The sequence below is a fragment of the Amblyomma mixtum genome, chromosome 2 (genome assembly GCF_055824585.1).
Source record: "Amblyomma mixtum isolate Tamu chromosome 2, ASM5582458v1, whole genome shotgun sequence".
In the NCBI taxonomy this organism is placed as follows: domain Eukaryota; kingdom Metazoa; phylum Arthropoda; class Arachnida; order Ixodida; family Ixodidae; genus Amblyomma; species Amblyomma mixtum.
Window position 1 is genome coordinate 45,288,188 of NC_143013.1, and position 21,280 is coordinate 45,309,467.

Here is a 21,280-nt window from a genome sequence, read left to right on the forward strand (position 1 = left end):
AGACCCAATTCCCAAGCAAGTCACTCTAAAGAAGCCGAGCACCAGGCCTGGGGAAGCTTGTACCCACTGTATCACCGGCGGGTACCCGGTGGCGCCAGGGATCGAACCCCGCACCTCTCGCATGCGAGGCGGATGCCCAACCACTAGGCCAACGCAGCAGTGAGGTGTGATAAGACAGTCAGAAAAAGAACAGACCAATGAAATAGGGACTAACAATGAGAACTCAATCCCAAACAGCAAAAGGGAAGGTGGGCACCACCCGCACACATCTCCCTTGCAGCGATACATTACAAACAAGAGCACATCCACCACAGCAGCTGGGCGGTTATGGTGCTCGGCTGACTCTGCTGACCCAAACGATGTGGGTTCGATCCCGGCCACAATGGTCACATCTCAATGGGGGTGAAATGCTAGAGGCCCACGTACTGTGAGATGTCAGTGCACGTTAAAGAACCCCAGGTGGTCGAAACTTCCGGAGCCCTCCAATGCGGCGTCCCTCATGGCCTGAGTCGCTTTAAGAAGTTAAACCACAAAAATTACCAAAACCAAACATCCACTTGGTCTGAGCGCTTCAGAATTAATAGCTATAGTGTAAAGGAAGAAAAAAAGCAGGACAGTCTTATTCTGCAATCACTGAATGTTTCTGGGTTTGCTGCAATAAAAGTCATACACAGCAGTAGAAACTGCGCTGAGTATGGAACAAACTGTTAGCTGGTACACAATGCAAGATGTGCGCGAATGCTAATTTCTATGCTGATGTCACTATCATCATCATCACTAGCATAAGCAGCCTAACAACGTCTGCTGCAGTACAAAGGCCTCTCCCATACTCCTCCACCCATCACTATAGCGCACACAGTACATGTAGACAACTCAGCATTTTTAATACACTTTACATTGATAGGAACAAATCACCAGTACACGTACACCGGATGTTTAAATTAAATGAGTTTGAATTACCGATAGTACACTGCATTATGCATGTAAACAAAATAAGTAAAAATTGGTCTCCGCAACCTTACCTGGCCTTGTCGTTCAATGAAGCTGTCACTTTATCGAGGTTGATTTCGATGTCATTCAGCCTTGCACTCTCTCGCTGGTAGGTGCTTTTACAGAGGTCCAATTCTGATTGGGTGATCTCATACTGGAGTGGAAAAACAAGCACAATGGTGTCAGGTGCAAAACAGTCAGGAATGAAGGTAGGCTGTCCAGCACACTCAGTTTCACTCTAAAAGCTCCTGCCACAGAAAAAATGGCAGCACATGCCATGTTATGTTGCAAGCCTATGGCCAGCTTTTACAATACATATTAAAAGAATCTTTCAGGCATAGCGTTCTGCATGATGAACCGTGGAGATAATGTAATTCAATTTAAGGGGGGACACTGGTCTTTAAAAGAAAATTTTATTAATTTAGTCATAGTTATGATATTTTCAGGGCACATGCATTTTTGTGCGCTGATTCTAGATATGTCATTTAATTTCATGTAAAACAATTCCTTGAGCACTTATGCACTTTTTATGCTAGTATTTTGCGGAGAGTTTTGAAGAAAATTTGCTGCAGGAAACTCGCTGAAATGTATGCCATTGGGTTCTCTTGACACCAAGGAATACAATAAGGGTGAAGTTATCATCCTGGCTATCATAGAACTTGAGTAATAGGGTACTGAATCTGCCACTTCAGAAACAGGAATACACTTTTCTTCTCATTTCTGAAGCGACAACTTCAAAACTCTATAACTCAAGTTCTATGATAGCCAGGATAATAATTTTACCCTTATTGCATTCCTTGATGGCAAGAGAACCCAATGGCATGCATTTCAGCGAGTTTCCTGCAGCAAATTTTCTTCAAAACTCTCCGCAAAATACTAGCATAAAAAGTGCATAAGTGCTGAAGGAATTGTTTTACATGAAATGAAATGACATATTTAGAATCAGCACACAAAAATACATATTCCCTGAAGATTTCGTAACTGTTACTTCATTAATAAAAGCTTTTTTTTTCAAGACCAGTGTCCCCCCTTAAGAGGACACATGCACCAAGCTGGCCAGCCCTAGAAACACTGCCATGCCAAGGAAAGCACCAGTTTCACAATGAGTCGTGTCTACCTTTGACTTCTTCTCACTAACTCCCTTCTGGAGGCCAAGCAGTTCTTCCTCATGGATGGCCTTCTGCTCTTGAAGCTCCACAGTCTGTGTCTTGAGGGATTCCATGACCTGGAGCAAAAACAACCTTTGTGAGGCAACACCTGCTCCTCCCCCAATGCAGGTGACAGGTTTGTCACCAAATGCAGACACGCTTAACATCCATGCTTCCAAAATTAATACATCTGAACTTTGTTAATTCGCACTCCAAACAGACTGAAAATTTGAATGATGCAGAGTTGAAAAGCGGGGTCACCTGCAGAGAGACTAGAGTCTCGAAATGGTAAAAAAAAACGATTATTTCAAAAATGGCATATTCAAGATCAATATACCGTATTTACCCAATTCCAACACGCCCCCGATTCCAACGCACACCCAATTTATGGCACAAAAAAAAAATTTAAAGCCCGGATTCTAACGCGTGCCCGATTTTGGTGACGAAAAAAAAGACTACAAGCCCTACTTCTAACGTGCATGCGATATTAAGGCTTATTTTCCCCCCCAAAAAGGTGCGCGTTGGAATTGGGTAAATACAGTACTCTAAAGCATATGCCTACAAAGTTTAAAGGTCTCATTCAACCTCCAATTACTAAAAACAATAGATATATCGACGCCTCTGAAGGGCCGAAATGGACAGTTCGGCGCAAAAGCGGCAAAACTTTGTACTCGTCGTTTTCCGCAACAGTGTCCCATTGGTCACCATCTTGGTCTTGTTTGAAAGCTGGCACTCTACTCTACATCTTGGTATTACTCATTAATGTGAAATTCTCTTGGGATATCTGCAAACCGACATTTTCTCAGGCCTCTATGACAACCTCCAAATGGCCGGTGTGTGCACTTCAAATGCAATTTTCTCCAGTTTGCGTCCTTTGCCAACATGACTAGGCTTACGGAAGTTTATGTTTTTATGGTGCAATTTCAATTAGTCTTATACCTTTCAACTCAGGCAGAACTGAACTATGAAGCTAGGCTATTTTTTCATAGCTGAGTCGAACATATCAAATTTTCTGGACAAGTATGCCACCTAATTATATTTCATAAATACGGTGCGACATAATAGAACATTTTTATACAATAATGTAGCTCAATAACAAAAAAAGTAACATGACTTCACATGGCAGGTCTCTGGATACAGTTCAATTTTAATCGTAACCAAAAAATTAATGAAGGAGAGTGCCTTAAAGACCCTTAAGATATTACTTATTTTTCCGTAATACAGGAATTAATTGAGATATACTGAAACCAACTATATTTTTGAAAACAGGAGGCAGAAATATGCACACACACCTGATTTCATTACGACATCTCTAACAGCGAAAATTCATTTTACGAACCGCGTCTTCCTCAAGGAAAAAAGTGGTGCCTGTCACACGATGCTTTTATCCTTAGCTAGCAATACATCAAGCATTTAGCCATAACTAATAGCAGCCTACACCAGTAGCAAGAAGCTCCTCTATCATGATGCTTTTTTTCACTCAATGCAACTGTTATCCAAAGGATTCATGGTGAAGGTAGCAAGAAAGGCGAAGAAAGGCGAGGAAGAAGCAAGACAGGACATGCGGTGGGCTTATATTCAGTCTTCTTCTAAGAAGATTTACTAGCGGAATAGTGCTCTCGTCTTTCGCGCTACCTTCAACATGAAGAACCCGATTCACCTCGACCCACTTTCCAACTTCCGGCCTTATCCAAAGGATTGCAAACAGGAATTGTAAGGATTGAAATCTGTTTGTCATATCCGTTTCTTTAATTGCTGTGTTTTGTGGAACAGCATTTGTCTGTAGTCAAACTACCTGTACTGATACCTTCAAATATTCGACTTGCAACAAATTTTCATTACTTGTAATTCCCTTTGCAACCAATAAATTTGTTATTCACACACCCCTATTGAAAAGCTGACATGTACACTGATTTCTGATCACGTGGCAGGATAGAGCAGTGATACAGTAAAATCCTACTAATTCATTTTTCACAGGACCGGAAAAAAAATGTCCAAATTAACTGAACACCATACAAATAGGTGTCCAAAATCAACATACCACCGTTTCTTCAAAACATTCATAACCATTTATTGTTTCATGCAAGAAACTTGTGTGGCAAAAGCTAATGTTTTTCGTAGTTCCCCCCACTGATCTCCATTAAGACAGCACTGGCTGGTTGCCACATCCCTGCCTTCTGAGGCGAGCACACATGAAGCAGAAGGAAGTTGGATGGCTTGTCTGCTGTGCTTTTCACTGCAAAAGGCCGTGCCTTTCATTTAGTTTGTTGTGTTGTTCGCATGCAATATTTGCTGCTATAGCAGAGGAATAAGAATGCTGAACACAATAAATGAGAGCATTGTTTGGAGAACGCTGTAATTTCTGAGAAACCAAGGTTGTTGCTGGGAGAAGCGAAATTTTAGCCTGCATCCAGTAACCTCTTCCGCTGTGGTGTCATCGCACAGTTCACAAGGTACTGAGAACGGGCATAGCACGCGTGGTACAGGGCTTTTGAAACACGGGGATTATGGCACGCGGCAAGTGCTCCCGCCGCTTTTGTGACAAGGAGTGGACAGTGCAGGCATTTCTGCACGTGAGGCAATCGTGCTAAAGCCCAGCAGCATACTGTGCAGAGTCAGAGCAGGTAGTGTTTTGTAGATAGCTGAAGAAAACTACAGCATGCCCCATTCTAAACTCGTGCCAAATACGCTAAAAACTATTCTAAAACTTACAACTCAGTAAAGTGGTCATGGCAAGGTAGCCTGGTTTGGGGTTTCCACTTACCCCCTTTTAAAATTTATCACCCTGTGAAGGCATAACATTGGCTTAGAGCACAAGAATGTTCATCACAATAAAGCCCAGCTTGCATGGTGACTGTACTTTATAAACATAAACGGTACCACATAAAATAACACAGCTTCAAATACTTAACAGAAACTCATGCTAAACTCGTTGGCTCATATCTGGTCCTGTTGGTTGATAATTTAAGAAGGGCCTTTTGCAGTGCAACAAAACGACACACAGCAGACAAGTCTCCATAAGTGCTGTGTGTAGTGACGCACTGCAATCTGCTAGTGGCGTACGGTTGTGCTGCAGAAACCCTTCCTTCCCGAATGATCTTCCCAAAGACTTATGATCTTCTTGTGCAACAGGTAGGCATTATTGTGGAAAAAGACGAGAATGATGAAAAGACAAAATGTGAAGTGACTGAAAACTGTGCTGATGTCCCATTTAATGCACTGCCAAAGGCCGGCTTCCAGTGGCTTCACGGTCGGCCACCAGGTGCACCATCCAGCCCCTTTAGTGGACCAGGGGTTCCACCAAACAGTGGAGTAAATGGCAGAGTGGTGATGGATGCTCAGGCATCAGCAGCCTCCCTCTCACCCCAACACATGCGTTCATGCATCTTGCAAAAATAAAATAAAATAAAATAAAATAAACTCCAGGTACTTGCACAGGACGTAATGTAAAGGCACCCAATAACACTTACAGCATGGTCTGTGACACCCACGCAACGAAATAATGAAGGAAATGGTACAGCGAAGCATGAAACAAAAAAACCATTGCAAGAAAAGATTTGAGCAAAACAGAGAGGATACAGGAGAGGAAGAAACTTGAAAGCAAATTTGCAACACCACTGAAAGAAAACTGAATCCTGAAAAGCACAGGCGCAGAGCCTGCGCTCATCTTTTTTTTTTCTTCTCTGTCTTGACTGTTTTGTGCAGTTTTTCCTTGAAGTTAGCGTCCGCAACTGGCCCAACAGTTTCTGCTACTCAAAAAAGGACTCCTCCGACCTTCTGGGCCGATGATTGTAGTGATGAGCATGGGGCCTTTACATACCACTAGGACGCCAGCAGTACTCATCCTACAGTGCCCAGACTTCTCAGTCAGCCACTCACCATCCTCATCCCCTCATTTCTGGTGCCCTAAGCATATGCATGTTTCGCCACCCGTCCAAATTAACCAAAGTGCAGCCAAATTCCACCGAATAAACAGGAGTTTGATGCCATATAATGGATGAGACCAAATTATTCAGTTTTCCAAATTTGCGAGGCCGAACTAACAAAGTTTTACTACTATACCAAACCCTCAAAGCAGCATCACTGAATTTAAAAAATTAACTGTGCCAAATTAAAACTAGATTCCCTTGCTTAACTGGCGGTATACCAAGCACAATTCTGCCTGCAGAAAGCCAAACCTTCCGCTTTCACTATAACCTCGCAACCTACTTTTGATCACTCACTGGCCCCTAAGGAAGTATGAGCTCAAGCCTGTTGAAATACAGGCTAATTCTGATAGGATTTAAGCATCAGTTCAAATGATCTTCAATTTGATTAATGAGATTAGAATGACATTCCACAGTATGTATGCTGCTGAAATGTAGTACGTACATGCAAACCAATGCAAACACAAAGGTACAAAGTGACAAGGTGAGTCCATAAGCCAAATCCCAGTTGCCTGCAAGTGCATTCTGTAGCTAACAAAGCCTACCTCAGCCAGCTTCTCCTCAGCTTCGACCTTTTCCTTTTCCAGTTTCTCTTTCTTGGCCTGGAGCTTTTCGATGTCCTTCTGAAGCTTTTCTGGCTGCTTTCTCAATTCCTCAACCTGGAAAAGAGGAGAGGATAAGAAAGGAAATCTTATTCTGCCCAGTCGGTTGCAGTCTGCACCGTTAAGGAACATTCGAAACCTACATTTGTCCACAGGAAAATATACCCACTGGCATGATTAAAACGTTGCACAAAAAGAGGAACCAACAAAGGCACATGAAAGAAGAGGGCACTATACACTCCATTCAGTAGTTCGTTACAACGCTGCCAAGGCAATGAGTAGGGGTTAGACGCTTCAGTTTTTATTTTTTTAAAATTCGGCGTGTTTTTTTCCGGCTTTTATTTCAGAACGCAAGTTTCCACTTTTTTTTGGTGAATATTATTGTTGACAACTGAAATACTGACTTTTTTCGTGGTCAAAAGTCAACTGAAGCCAATCTCGGTGTTGTCTTCATCAACAACTAATTCACCAGTAATTAGCGTGCAAATAGTAGTACTTGGAGCTGTGTTTGTAGGAGAAATTGCTATCGCCACTAAAAGACCAGCTCAAGCTAAATGAGATAACAGGCACACAAAAACACAGGTTGAAGTTTACTTCCGAGAACTAGGGTAACATGTTATTGTTGGATTGTCGTGTAGGGCTGAGCGCGAGGGCGTGGCATCAAGTGGTCTGTGTGTTGAGGTCAGCAATGAAACTGCCGCCCTTTTGTTGCAGCAGCCATAACATATCTTTCGTGACACCCATGCATGGTATCATGTCACTGTTCCGCAGGCACTTGATTAACCTACTTACCCGACTAACTTCTCTAAGCAAGTGATGATAGTGAACAAAGCTGTACTTAGCTTGCCGATGCGGAGCAGGTGGTACTCCCTGGTCATCAGATGCATGTAAGCCTAGTGATTTCTATCAGAATTCTTAGATGGCACTGAAATCACAATGGACTGGCATACAGGGGCTGCTGAACGCACCAACTATGGCTGAATATGTAACAGTGCGCAGTGGTTAAAAAAAACACGATCAAAGCGCCTGAAAGGGTTAATAAATAAGCAAATTTTTGCTCAGGCCTTCACACTTTTGTAAGTATTTCTGCCTTAAGTATTTCCGCCTGCGGTAACTGTCCATCACATAACTTTAAGATGAGACGAGACTTGGCTCTTTACACTTTGTACAGCATCTTATTGTTGCAGGCCTGACCGCAATGTGATGTGGCTCAGCAGTTTTTTGGATGGTGGAAACAGCTCATCTTTATTATGTTCTGAACACTAGGGAGCAGTCTGTCAATATTTGAGACAGCATGATGCGACTATTAATGGGGCTCCGAATAAAGTTGCGGTATGCCTAGGATGTAAAACGACGCCGCTTCACAAATATCCTCCAGCAAGAATTTTTTTAATGCGTTTTGTGGAATCAGAGTTATCTGTCATCAAAATTTGAATTTACGTGTCTTCGCGCCTTTCTCTCTCCTCTCGTCACTTTTTGCACGCTGAAATGACGGTGTTGCTCTGCCGGCCCCACCCACTTGGTCCTTTCACCGGCTGCCGACGCGCGCGGGAGGTGGCGGAGCTTCTGGCCACGGCTATGGCAGCTACGTGACGCGAGAAAGAGACGTCACGGCAAACCAATGACAGCCCTCCACTGATGACGTAACGAGCGCTGCATGACGCGTTGCACGCGGATTCGGGCGAAACAGGTCACCGCGAGGCATGGAAGCGCGAATTTTTTAAAATATACTGTCAATGATTGGTTCGCTTTTGAGGTCCTGTACGTGGCATGAACACTTGGCGGCCTGTACTCTACATAATGAAAGAGTATTATAGCCAACCTCAAACACCCTTTTCAGGGGCCCTTTAAGTGTTTTTTGTGTTAGTACTAAGAATACTTGAATACAAACAAATGCCAGCGTCAACTGGTAGGTGAAGCAGTGATGCGGTGCATTAATAAGGCTGTTATCATTGGTGAAATCAGTGGCGCACACACACAGCAGTCACCCCAATGGTTGTCTAAGTGCTGCGGGGAAAACAAGCTACCTTAGCAGAAGCAGTCGTGCGAGGGGGAAGTTCCTGGGCACAAGTGTAAGCGCGCCTAAGTGGAGCAGACAAGGCTCACTTCCTGACAAGTGCAGCACCAATGTGCAAAGGGGGTGAGTTCCAGAGGAGAGAGCGCACCTTCTGTCTGGACGTCTCCACTTGTTTCTCCACGTCCTTGCCCTTCTGCTTGATGTGCTTGATCCGCTCCCGGCACTGCAGGTCCCGTAGCTCCAGCTCCCTGTACTCCTTGTTCCGGGCTTCGGCCTCCTTCTCTTTCTTCTCGCACTCCCTGGTTGGTGGAAAGACAGCACCTCGTCAAAACGGCGCCAGACTAGGCCTTCCAATGGAAGCCAGCACAGCCATGGGGGGGGGGGGGGCATAAATAGACAACAAACCGAGTGCTTAGCATCCACAAGAAGGTGAATGCTTACCTGCACACAAGTACAAACACTAAAAGAGAAAAAGGGAGGAATCCCCATCTCCTCAGGTTCCGTTCACTTGGTTGGGTTTGGTTTTCTTCGTCAGTCGGAAGTTAGCGCCTGTGTTGTTGGTGTGTGTTCTCTCCCCTTGTGTCCGTCGTCCTGGTTTTGCGCTACTCTTATGTTATGGATCAATACCGACTTGCCCAAATTTCCACCCTGGTGAAACCCATCTTCGAGTTACCCCGGGTGATAAAACCACCATTTTTGTGACACAGGGGGCTCACTACTGTACAAGTTGCCTTCTTGCTCTTCGTGAAGACTCAAAGACCCCTGCTCTTTGGCTTTTCGGCACCTTTTTGTGAATGTGCTGACGAAAAAAGTGGCTGCTCAGTCCTCACATCCCAAACTGGCATGTTCATTTAAATCTTCCACCGTCTCACCTGCCTATCCACCCTACATAGCACAGTCCCCAAAAGAAAGGGCTTATAGACAACTTTCTCGCATGCTATGTGAAGCCAGGCATGTTTCTTACCCCAAGACTGCTTTTTGCTGATTTTCGCAATAATCTTCCGCCACTGACTAGTTCATGGTGCTGGAAATGAGCCTGAGAAATGTATTTAGTGTACCAGCACTGTCTGTGGGTGAGGCCTCCACCTGCCAGCTGCCACAGTTGGCAGGTGGTGAAGTAGAGAGGGGGAAATCCCCCTTTCCTTTTCATGCACTAGCACTAATACCCCTGTCAAGCGGGCAAGTTAAGTGCACTTAAGGAGAGTGTACTTCGCCGTAAGTACACTTTGGCGCATCTAAACGACGCAAGTGGAGTGTCACTCGCGGAAGAGTGCACTCTGCTGAGAGTGTGTTCACGGACCACACTTAGCTGGTCGAGTGCGTAGCCTCGACGCCAGCGGTTCCAATGGTACAAAATTTATAGTGCATAAAAAGTACTTACAACTTTATTTTATGTGCTATAACACTGTTTTCAGAAAAAAAGTTCCTTGGTTATAGATACAAGCGAAGAAACAAAAGAAGTAAACGTGAGTAAACGTGATTAACTCTATGATCGCTGCCCGCCGCCATCTTGTTTGTTGCCGAAATTCTGGATCGTCTTGGCTGGTCTTGGCTTTTCTTCTATTTTCATTTTTTTTTCATCACTAAAAACTGTTGAACCTAGTTTCATTTGCACTATCACGTTAACCAATCAAATATTATGAGTCTTTTTTTCTTTTCCATCGTCCTGTTCAGAAATTTCGCTCATTTCCTGTCGCCATTTTTTTTTTACTATGAGTGCACTTTGCATTCCCGTTTAGCACCGCGTATCCCAAAGTGTCACTCGGGATGCCGAAGCGCACTCCCCGTAAGTGCACTTAACTTGCCCGCTTGACAGGGGTATTAGTGGGTCACTAGCGAAAAAGTCATTATGTGTCCTGGTGGAGGAAAACCGGTTCCGCAGCTGCTGCAGCCATATGGAAAGGATGAAACCCAAGCAAACCAGCTGCAGCCATATGGAAAGGATGAAACCCAAGCAAACCAGCTGCAGCCATATGGAAAGGATGAAACCCAAGCAAACCAGCTGCAGCCATATGGAAAGGATGAAACCCAAGCAAACCAGCTGCAGCCATATGGAAAGGATGAAACCCAAGCAAACCAGCTGCAGCCATATGGAAAGGATGAAACCCAAGCAAACCAGCTGCAGCCATATGGAAAGGATGAAACCCAAGCAAACCAGCTGCAGCCATATGGAAAGGATGAAACCCAAGCAAACCAGCTGCAGCCATATGGAAAGGTGAAACCCAAGCAAACCAGCTGCAGCCATATGGAAAGGATGAAACCCAAGCAAACCAGCTGCAGCCATATGGAAAGGATGAAACCCAAGCAAACCAGCTGCAGCCATATGGAAAGGATGAAACCCAAGCAAACCAGCTGCACCCATATGGAAAGGATGAAACCCAAGCAAACCAGCTGCAGCCATATGGAAAGGATGAAACCCAAGCAAACCAGCTGCAGCCATGTGGAAAGGATGAAACCCAAGCAAACCAGCTGCAGCCAAGTGGAACAGAAAGTACCAAGTCCTGCTGCAGTCTAATGGCAAGGAGGCAAACCAGATTTGCTTCCGCTGCAGCCCAGTGCAAAGGCAGAAACTATCACACCAGCTGCCGCAAACACTGTATTTTTATTTAATTATTAGAAGCACTGCTGCACATACAGACATGGCCAATGTAGCAAGGAAGCACTGCAGCAAGAAACACCTCATATGTATACAGAAACATACAAAAACATGTAAAAATTAAAAAAAAAAGTACAAATGTTAGAAGTTACAGCATTATAGAAGTTACATGTAACAACGAATGCAAAGACAAATAAACATGGTGCAAACTGTTTAACTGCCAGCCATTTACGGTTCGTAGATGTGCTTTAAAGGTGCACTGAAGAGGATTCTGAACATGTCTTTTTGCCGCGGGAACTCGATCCACACGTTCCTAGCATTCTTAGAAACAGTGACTTATTGCCCTGTGTGGCCGATTTCCCCAATTAAAACGAATTAACGTCTGGCTCCCGCCTTTTTTTTAAATTCTGCCTCGTACGGTGGGCGGAGTCGACCAACGCGTGGAGCGCCTTTCACCCATCCCGTGGAGGCTTTGCTTTCGCTTTATTTTGTTTTTTAGGTTTCCATGAATAAATAGTTTCATTCGCAGATAATATAGCCGCAAAATAAGCCCAAAGAAATAAAAATACGCGCGGACTATTTGCTACTAGGGACTACTACGTATTACTCCGCCGATGGCAGAGCGCGAGCCGCCATGGGACTGGGTGAAAGGCACTCCACGCGTTGGTCGACTCCGCCCACCGTACGAGGCAGAATTAAAAAAAAAAAGGCGGGAGCCGGACGTTAATTCGATTTAATTGGGGAAATCGGCCACGCAGGGCAGTAAATCGCAGTTTCTAAGAAAGCTCGGAACGTGTAGATCGAGTTCCCGCGGCAAAAAGACAAGTTCAGATTCCTCTTCAGTGCACCTTTAAGAGCAGTCAAAAAGACATTCTTTAAAGTGACTATTCATTTGAAAGGATGTTCCATTCGCTAATTGTGCGTGAAAAGAAAGATGAATTAAACACAGATGTCTTATTTTACGACTGTGGTCTCTTCTTTGTGAAATGTATGCTGGAGGTTTCAGGTAAACGTCCCGGTCAATGCAAATTCTTTCATTTAGAATATTGTTTAAAAATGTTGTTCTGAACAAGGTGCGACAAAGTTGTAGGGTGTTCCAGCCAAGCTGCCTTTTTAACCTGCTTACACTGACGTTGTGGTCATGACAGTTCAAAACGAGATGTGCTACATGATCCTGTATGCCTTTCTGCCTTTAAGTTTCTTATTAAAAATTTTGTTGCTGTTTCCCATACCACTGGAACATACTCCAAGATCAACTGCACATTTCAGACAAAGAACCCTCTGGACGTCTTGGGGTACACTGGCAAAATTTCTTTTAATGAAGTTTAAGTCTCTACCAGGTTTCAAAGCTACATATTCAACATGCTTTGCCCAGGTTAAATTAGACTAGAAATATACCCTTGAGTATTTCACATCCTGATCTTCAGCTATTTGGTCATTATCCAAAAAGTAATTTTTTAAGATGTTAACTTTCTTCCTGGTAAAACACATGAGGCTGCACTTTTTGGGATCCAGCGTCATGTTCCAGGTTCCGCACCATGTCAATATCCGGCTGAAGTTTGCTTGCAATTCGACTGAATCTTCATCTGCTATTATATCATGGTAAAGTACACAATCAGCATATAGCCAAATTTTTAATGTCACACCTATACCAATGTCATTAACAAAAACCAGAAAAAGAAGTTGACCCAAAATAAATCCTCGTGGCACACCAGATGTTACTGATATATAGCATGACTCAGAGCCATTTATTACTACTTTTTGAGTGCGGCCATAGAGACAGTCTTTTATCCAACAAAGTATGCTGTCTGGCAAACCTAGGAAAGTAAGCTAGAGCAACAGAAGAGAGTGTGATACAGTGTCAGAGGCTTTCCGAAATTCTAACATTATGCAGTCAACTTGTTTACTGCAATCAAAAGAGGAAAAAAATATGACAAAATTCAACAAGTTGAGTAGTGCAGGACAAATCAGCTCTGAATCCATGTTGAAAATTTGCAAAAAAATTTTGAGCCTGCAGGTGACGAAATATACTGGAGTAAAGAATGTGCTCTAAGAACTTAAAGCTTATCTACAGTTTTCGACCTGGCAATGAGAACCACTTTCATGCACTTGTGCAAGGCTGGCTATTTTCCATTCACAGGGTAGGGTACATGTGTCTAGAGACATACTAAACAGAACGATCAGATATCTGGCTATGACCGGTGCACAGAGGTTTAGTACAGGACATCGAGCGTTGTCAGGACCAGTGGCGGAGTTACTTTTTAATTCTTCTCGTAGCTTCACGACATCACCATAGAAAACTAAAATCATATGAACAGACATCATCCTTCTGCACAAATCTGTCGTTTATATCTATGACGTCAAGTGTTGATGCTGCGGAACTGCAAGAACACCACCGCTGCTGAGCAGGGCCGATGCTTGATGAGAACGCCACCTTGGGCACCATGCTCGCATGGAGATGTTTCAAAAGAAGTTCAAAAATATTTCCTGATATGGCTGACAAAAATGTCAAACTAAATACAGTTCTTCTGCAACACACTGAATGAACTTGCTAGTCCGGAAGCGGCTTGGATCATGCAGATTGGGCTATTACGCACCATCGTTCACATTAATCTGTATAGGCATGGCAGGAAAAAGTTGATAAGAGACGCAGAAGGCACCTGTGTGCTGTGCGATGTCAGTGAACATTAAAGATCCCCAGGTGTCCGAAATTATTCTGGAGACCTCTACTACGGAACCTCTCTTCCTTTCTTCTCTCACTCCCTCTTTATCCCTTCCCTTATTGCGTGGTTCAGGTGTCCACAGAGATGTGAGACAGATACTGCACCATTTCCTTTCCTCAAAAAAAAAAAAAAACAAATTTCCAATTTCAATTTTCAAGAGACCTCATGTACAGAGAGAATGACAATGATGACATTCTAGACACTTGAACAGTGGATAGTTATGCCACCCTCTACAGCCGCCACGCCGGTTCAGTGGCTATGGCTATTGGCTGCTGATCCGAAAGACTCGGATCGGTGGTCGCATTTCAATGGAGGCGAAATGCTAGAGGCCCGTGCACTGTGCGATGTCAGTGCACGTTAAAGAAGCACAGGTGGTCAAAATTTCTGGAGCCCTTCACTACGGCGTCCCTCATAGCCTGAGTCGCTTTGGGATGTTAAACCCTCATATACCAACCAACAAGCTATGCTACAAGACAAACAACCCCTCAAGAACGCAACTATCATTTTTTTCTGTGCAAGCAGGCACCCGTATCACTGAGAAAATAAAATGGATTACATTATTTTGCACCCCGTTTACACCTCCATTCAACACTAAAGCATTGTCAAGAAATGTAACCTGCCAAACTCATGGCCTGTAGATCAGACAGCCCTTTGCTACAACATTCTTCAATAGATCATATGGAAGGGGCTTCTGCTTGGCTTGCACTTCTGAAGGTGCTGTGCCCAATGACTTCGCTCAGGCCAAATAGACAGCATGTGAATTGAGCAATGCTTTGCTTTCTCATATCTCAGCAGCACACTCACCATGCTGCTATCGTTCTATTTGGACAGCTGCATGTGAAATCAATCATAACCAACGACAAATTCACTAGATTGGGTACAGTTACTGGAAGCCTCATGAGACACCCCTACATGTCTTTGCTTCTATGCAACTTGCTGGCTGATAAAAGCGCAATCTTTCCATTCTTGGGACACCAATCTCTCAAGCTAGCTGAACTTAGTGCACCACTTCGGTGTCCCTGCAAAAACCTTATACCATCACAGTCACATGCATAGAAATTGTCAGTCTGAAGACATCCTTCTCTGTGGTCAATTCTACAGTTGAAAAACAGTTTAACATCTCTCTCACACTAGTGTTCTGCAAGCCTGTTCCTTGCTGCGTCACTGTGAGCTCATAATAATGATAATAATAAAGAATAATACAGTACAATTTTGACGACACGAATCTCATGAGGCAGACAAAACTATTCGTACCATCCGAAATTTTGTTTCATTCAGAACAAACAAGATCTATATCCAGATGCGTAGGAAATGCATTCATGCAGATCTGCTTACGGCTGACGAGATTCATGCAGTCGCAGCTTGCTATGTTCAATGTGTACAGCACAACTGGCAACCGTGACATTGGCGATGTATGGGCAGCACTTAGTGCCCAAGGGTGCGGACACGGCTTGCGTGCTCATATATATATAGTGGGGGGGGGGGAGTGTCTGGAACATCAAATACTCCGCACATTACAAGTAATGCACTCACGCCAGAAATTTTACGAAAACCTATCCCAAAATTCGTATCAATCATATTTGTACCATCGAGATTGTACTGCAGAAGTCAACCACTTCCAAGAAACCGTCGTTTGTGCTGCAAAAGTCCTTGGAAGCCCACTGCTCCATGCTGAACATTCCCTTCATGGTTGTTAGCTCAGCACCGTCAGTCTGTGATCTTTAACTGCCCCATATTTCAATGCCGGTTTCTATTCCAAGGAAATTAGGTGCCGTTAATGGTTTAAATGATAAGTGCCGATGCCGAGATGCCTGCACTGTTTTCATTCGGTGTAGTAGTGTGCTGCCCCCATATTTTACGGCACAAGTGACGCCATCTGTTGCAACCAGTGAACAGACCACCTTCGGCTCCTACATAACACAGCGTGACAAGTGCACCGCTATTGCCCACTTGCTTTTGCTTTATGGGGGTTTATACGTCCCAAAGCGACTCGGGCTATGCGTCCCGTAGTGGAGGGCTCCGGAAATTTCGACCACCTGGGGTTCTTTAGCGTGCGCTGACATCGCACAGTACACGGGCCTCTAAAATTTCGCTTCCATCGAAATTCAACCGCCGCGGCCGGAATCGAACCCGCGTCTTTTGGGTACGCAGCCAAGTGCCATAACCACTGAGCCACCGTGGCGGGCTTCTTGCTTTTGCGTTTCACGGAGCATCATGACACCCCAAAGGCAATGCTTTTTGGCACTTGCGACCCATGAAGCCACCCACATTTTCAGATTGGGCAGCAATCTGCATGTTCATCGTGTTCTAGTTCTGCTTAAGACCTGCACAAAATGTACCACACATATTTCCTTCCAGTCAAGTTTCATTTCAAAGGCAATGTGGCATTTGAGAAGCAATGCTGGTGTCAAACAGGGCATGGCAAGCATGCGGACAGCACATTTCTGCTCAGCTTGAAAGAGAGAGAGAGGAAAATCAGCAGGAAAAATGGGAAGGGTCAGACTATATGCATGCACATGCATCACTTACTTAGAGGCCTTCTTGAATTCGGCCAGCTGTTCCTTCTGGCCCTGCTGCTGCATCTCCAGCTCTTTCTTGAGCTCGGCAAGCTGCTCCTGGGCATCCTGGACCTGCTTGGCTGCCTCTGCTTCGGATGCCTTTTCCTTCCGTCTGATAAAGGCAAACCGCAGAAGAAACTGCTAAACATTTGAGAGCTCTGTAAACACTGAAGAATTAAACTCGTGCACAGTCACATGATGGAGGCACCTGCGCAATTTTCAGCACGACAAACACATAAATGTCACTAAAAACTTAATCCAGACATTGCGAATGCCTGAATAATGAATACAGACTTCATCTCATCGTGCATAAATGTGATCAGGAACCAGGCAGTCATTTTAGAAGAAGTTTTGGAGCGGAAGAAAAAAAATCTAGAAGCAGATGTATGCACTAAACATTGTGAGACTGTCATGCAAAACAAAGGAGAGATTTTTGGTTAAATACAGCAAATGAATGAACAATCATTTTAGCACACGAACAGTACAACTTTTGCGTGGCAAACCTGCACACATGCAAAACCTTAACGGTGACGTTCCCTGCCATAGAATGTGCGCTAACAACAATGAAAGTGACACTGCTGTTGCCAAGCAAATTGCACGCACTTAACTAGGACCGACATGTGAGGGACGATGAGTTATAACAGTGTGCATTTGTCACTCAGCGAGGCAATGTCAACTGAGCGACAATGTAGCAGACAACACAAAAGGGAGACCACAAGCCAATTTCTTCATCGCACTTTAACAACACAACCCCTCGCCAGCCACACCACGAAATAGTGATCGCAGTCTTCACCTAGCTCCGCCCAGGGCCACACAAACTCTGGCTTCTGCAGACGCTGCAGTGCCAATGACAGTTACGGCACATCAATAACACAGTGCATACAGGAAGCCACAAGCTTGCTCTTTGTTTGACGCAGAATGCAAGATACGCTCTGTTCAAGTTAAATAATGTTTTGACTTTTGCACTAAACCATGTTCAGGCATCAATGATATGTAATAACACTATGAGAAGCATACCACAGTGAGTTAACCCTTTCAGGCGCTTTGTACACAATTGTGTAAGCGGCAAACTTACAGCTTTTTCTGAAAAACTGGAGCACTTAACAGTGATTTCATTATTTCAGTCAAATTGAGCATCCTTCTTGTTGCAAATAAGTTGCTTTTTTTGTACCATGTAGCGAATGCAATAAATAATATTTCACATAAGAGTGAGCTAGGTAGCATTTTGTCCGCCGTTTTTGTGCAGACAGATTTTGCCGCGAGTGAAAACATCGATTGTTTTTGCTCAATTTTGAGTATAACATCCATCTTTGAAACACGAAGCGATTCCACGATCCCTAGGCTGTTTACCTGAAACACGAGAACATATCGGTGTTATTATTTCTAACAAATCTGACACTTTGTACGGAATTCTCCACATCGTTTTAAGAACTGACCTGCCGGTGTTTTACGCTCGAAAAGTAACAAGTACCCTTTCTTGAGGGCTGAATGTACTACTTAGGTGAAAAAATAATTGATTTCAGTGAAAACAAGAAATGGCACCTGAAAGGGTTAACCACAAGTAACTGGAAACTTAATCTCGTAAATACCACTCGTCCAGGAATGAGGTCACCAGTGCGAGCGAGCCGAGTAAGTGGCGCATGGTTCTAATTTTCATTAATGGACACCATTTGCGTGCAAATTGATTTTTTAATAATGTTTCTTTAACTGCAATAGCATTACAGTTCTCGTCCCACCAAATCCCACCAAAGCCTGGTGCCATGAAATTCACAGATTGGTTCGGAGAGGTCACGTGACCTTGCAACATCCCAACCAGCCCTCGTGGGCCACCCTGGCTGGTCGAGAGGGGTCCACGACCGTGTGATGTCACCACCTGGCCACCAGATTGTAAGCAATCTGCCCACTGTGGCAGGTGGTAATTAAGTGGGAATGAAGGTCTCAAAAGCTTTTTTATTTGTGAACATATCTTGCTGAAACAGCATGCTGGTATATAATAGAGTGCCAATTCCGGATATGCATTTAGATTTCGAATATCTCACCTGAAAGGAAACATATGGCAAAATAACATCCTAATTAAGTCACTTCTTACTGCTCTTTATAGTAATTTCTCAGTTAAAGAAAGCTTTTTTTTAAACTCGCAATACACTGTTATAGGCAATCAAGATTCCGGAATAACGAAAGTCATCCCAGGCGTTCCCCAAGGCTCGGTGCTGGGACCACTGCTCTTCTTGATATTTATTAGTGATCTTCCAATCGGCTTATCATCGAGTATACGTCTCTTTACGGATGACTGTGGTCTTTATTGTCGCATTTTCGCTAACTCTGACCAGTCCTTGCTCCAACACGATTTGAGTCTCATTGAATCATGGTGTCCAAAGTGGCTCATGCAACTTAATGTTTCAATGCAAGTTTCAGCATGCTTCTTGAAAACAGCAAAACCTCAGCTACCCCCCCCCTTCCCCCCCTTAATTTCAGATGATTATCTTTGTAAAAGAAAAAGTTGACTCATAAGCAAAAATATAATGTAATCTATGGTCGGATACAACCTAAGTCTGCAGTGAAGCTCCGCCCACATTCAGCCTCCGCGCACAGAATCCCTCCACGACAAAAAAGTAGCCCGTTGCTTAAACGTTTCTTGTTACCTGAACAAAGAGCTTGTCACAAGAAAAAGATTATGAGCTCTAGAATTTTGATACCTGACTTGTCTGATATAGTCAAACATTAAAAAGCTGATTTTGTTACCTGTTGCGATTGACCAGCGGAGTAATACAGGACTCCGCGGACCATGGCCCAGCGTTAGCAACTGCTGTTTTTTTAAGTTGTATCCTACTATAGAAAATACACCACTCACCTGTAGTACTGGAAGAGCTGGTTCTCAATTACAGCAATGCTGTTTTCCAGTTTCAGGAACTCGACAGCTTCATCACGCGACCCTCTCAGGTCTTCCATGTCCTTCTCCACCAGCTTGAGACGATTGACCTGCACGTCAGTAAAGGAGTAACATCAACACTTGTGCACTCCAAAGTAAGGGTACATTCTCAGGCTACAGGGCCTACTTTTCTTCTATATATATATTCTGGCTCTCACGATGGCTATGAAACTACCCAGGTCCTCAAAGTCCTACAGAGACAGGTTCAGGGATGTCGTAAATGCCCTACTACACAGCAAAAAAAAACAGAACTTGTGGCCTGGGGAACTTCTGACGGGGGTGGGGGGGGGGGGTGTACATACCTTGGAGAACAGACAGAGCACGATGGGCTACGTACTACTTTTGACCAGGACTGTACTATAGAGCTCAGCTGCTATATTACACGCCAATTTGAACCCACAAGAACACGCACGAATGTCATGGGCGAATCAGTGAGGAGCATACTGAAAACTGAACCAATATCTCTGCTTATCAGACTCATTGCACCTCCTCATCATAGGACAGTTTAAAGGTTTCTGTGATATACTGAAGTATTGATTAAGGCCGACGTTGAAATGAGAGGCTGAACAAAACATCAAAACTGAGCTTTGCATCCCCACTTGCCTTTTCTGCTCTTTCTTCGGAGAGTGTCTCAATACGCTGACTCAAGAGTTCGATTGGTTCCTTGTAGCGGGAGCTGCCAATAATGTCTTCTAGAAATTCGAGCATTCCTTGATCGTGCTCCGTTTGTCCCTTGGGCTTCATCATGGCAATCTGCTCGACTTCTCCCTGAAAGACAAAAAAAGTACAGCACATGCAGCAGTTCGACAAGCTACTGCATTTCCGTGCATTTGGAGAAATGCAAGCAACATTCCGAGCATGGTTTCTTGAACCTCTTCTAAGTCTGGACAAAGTTCTTTGACATTCCAGTCAATTTGTAAGTGTGCAGCTGTAATTATCAAGACGACGTCTGATCAACTTCAAAGCACTCTGTGCAACAACCGGTGCAGTATGGAAATAGAGCCGCATTCACAGGTTGCAAAAGTTTCAAGAAGCTGTATTTCTTTACAAAGAAACCTACGAACTTTTCCAGCCACCTCTCATGGTGCCGAGGTATGCTCATGTCCACTCACCTCTACCCACACTCACATCCACTCACTCACACTCACAACCACTCACTCACACTTGCACTCATAGACGTGAGTGTGAGTGAGCCGATCTGAGTGCACTCATGAGTGAGTGTTAATGCGAGAAGTAAGGGACTTTTTTTACAATGCAGGAACTGCTGCAAACATTTGGAGGCCTTTCTGCATATGAACTGTCTCAAATCTGGAAGCTTTTTAAGCATTTTTTTTTACACACCTATTTTTGCCATTGGAAACGTACTTCTTGACAATAAACTTAGCAATGAATTTTTTTAGAGAGCCTTATTCAAACCATTTTCAAAGAAAATCATCAAAAGGTAGTCCTCCAGCTGCACTGCAGAAGATATGTCCCTGAAAGGGTTAATCGACTGCTCCGCAACTGACTGACGTTAATTAAATATAATGCTCTTCCCAATTCATGGATTAGCACGTAGAGTGACGAACAAGTACAAACCTGAAGAATAAGGAATCGATTGTGGTCAAGATCTATTCCAAATGAACGCAGTATCCTTGTGGCTTCCTTGTATGTGCAACGACGACCGTTCACTGTGTAATATGAGGAGTTGTCACGGTGAGCAGTTCTGCCCACCACAAACTCGGAGTCCGGAACAACTTCAAAACTGTTCTCGTCCTGTCGCAGACAAAGAGAGGTGGAAAATGGGAGAGG

At 44.0% G+C, this 21,280-nt stretch overlaps 1 protein-coding gene across 2 annotated transcripts in view; it reads right to left on the minus strand.

The window, feature by feature from the left end:
• The window catches only part of glu (structural maintenance of chromosomes 4-like protein gluon), a 58,982-nt gene that overhangs the window by 34,557 nt on the left and 3,145 nt on the right, over positions 1–21,280 (minus strand). For both annotated transcript variants that reach the window (XM_089571463.1, XM_089571462.1), the window contains exons 5-12: positions 21,068–21,244; positions 20,093–20,257; positions 19,412–19,539; positions 16,532–16,672; positions 8,832–8,982; positions 6,610–6,723; positions 2,108–2,215; positions 1,023–1,144 (exon numbers count right to left, since the gene is read on the minus strand). In XM_089571463.1, the coding sequence (XP_089427589.1) occupies positions 1,023–1,144; positions 2,108–2,215; positions 6,610–6,723; positions 8,832–8,982; positions 16,532–16,672; positions 19,412–19,539; positions 20,093–20,257; positions 21,068–21,244 (1,106 nt within the window). The remainder of the gene's footprint in view (positions 1–1,022; positions 1,145–2,107; positions 2,216–6,609; positions 6,724–8,831; positions 8,983–16,531; positions 16,673–19,411; positions 19,540–20,092; positions 20,258–21,067; positions 21,245–21,280) is intronic.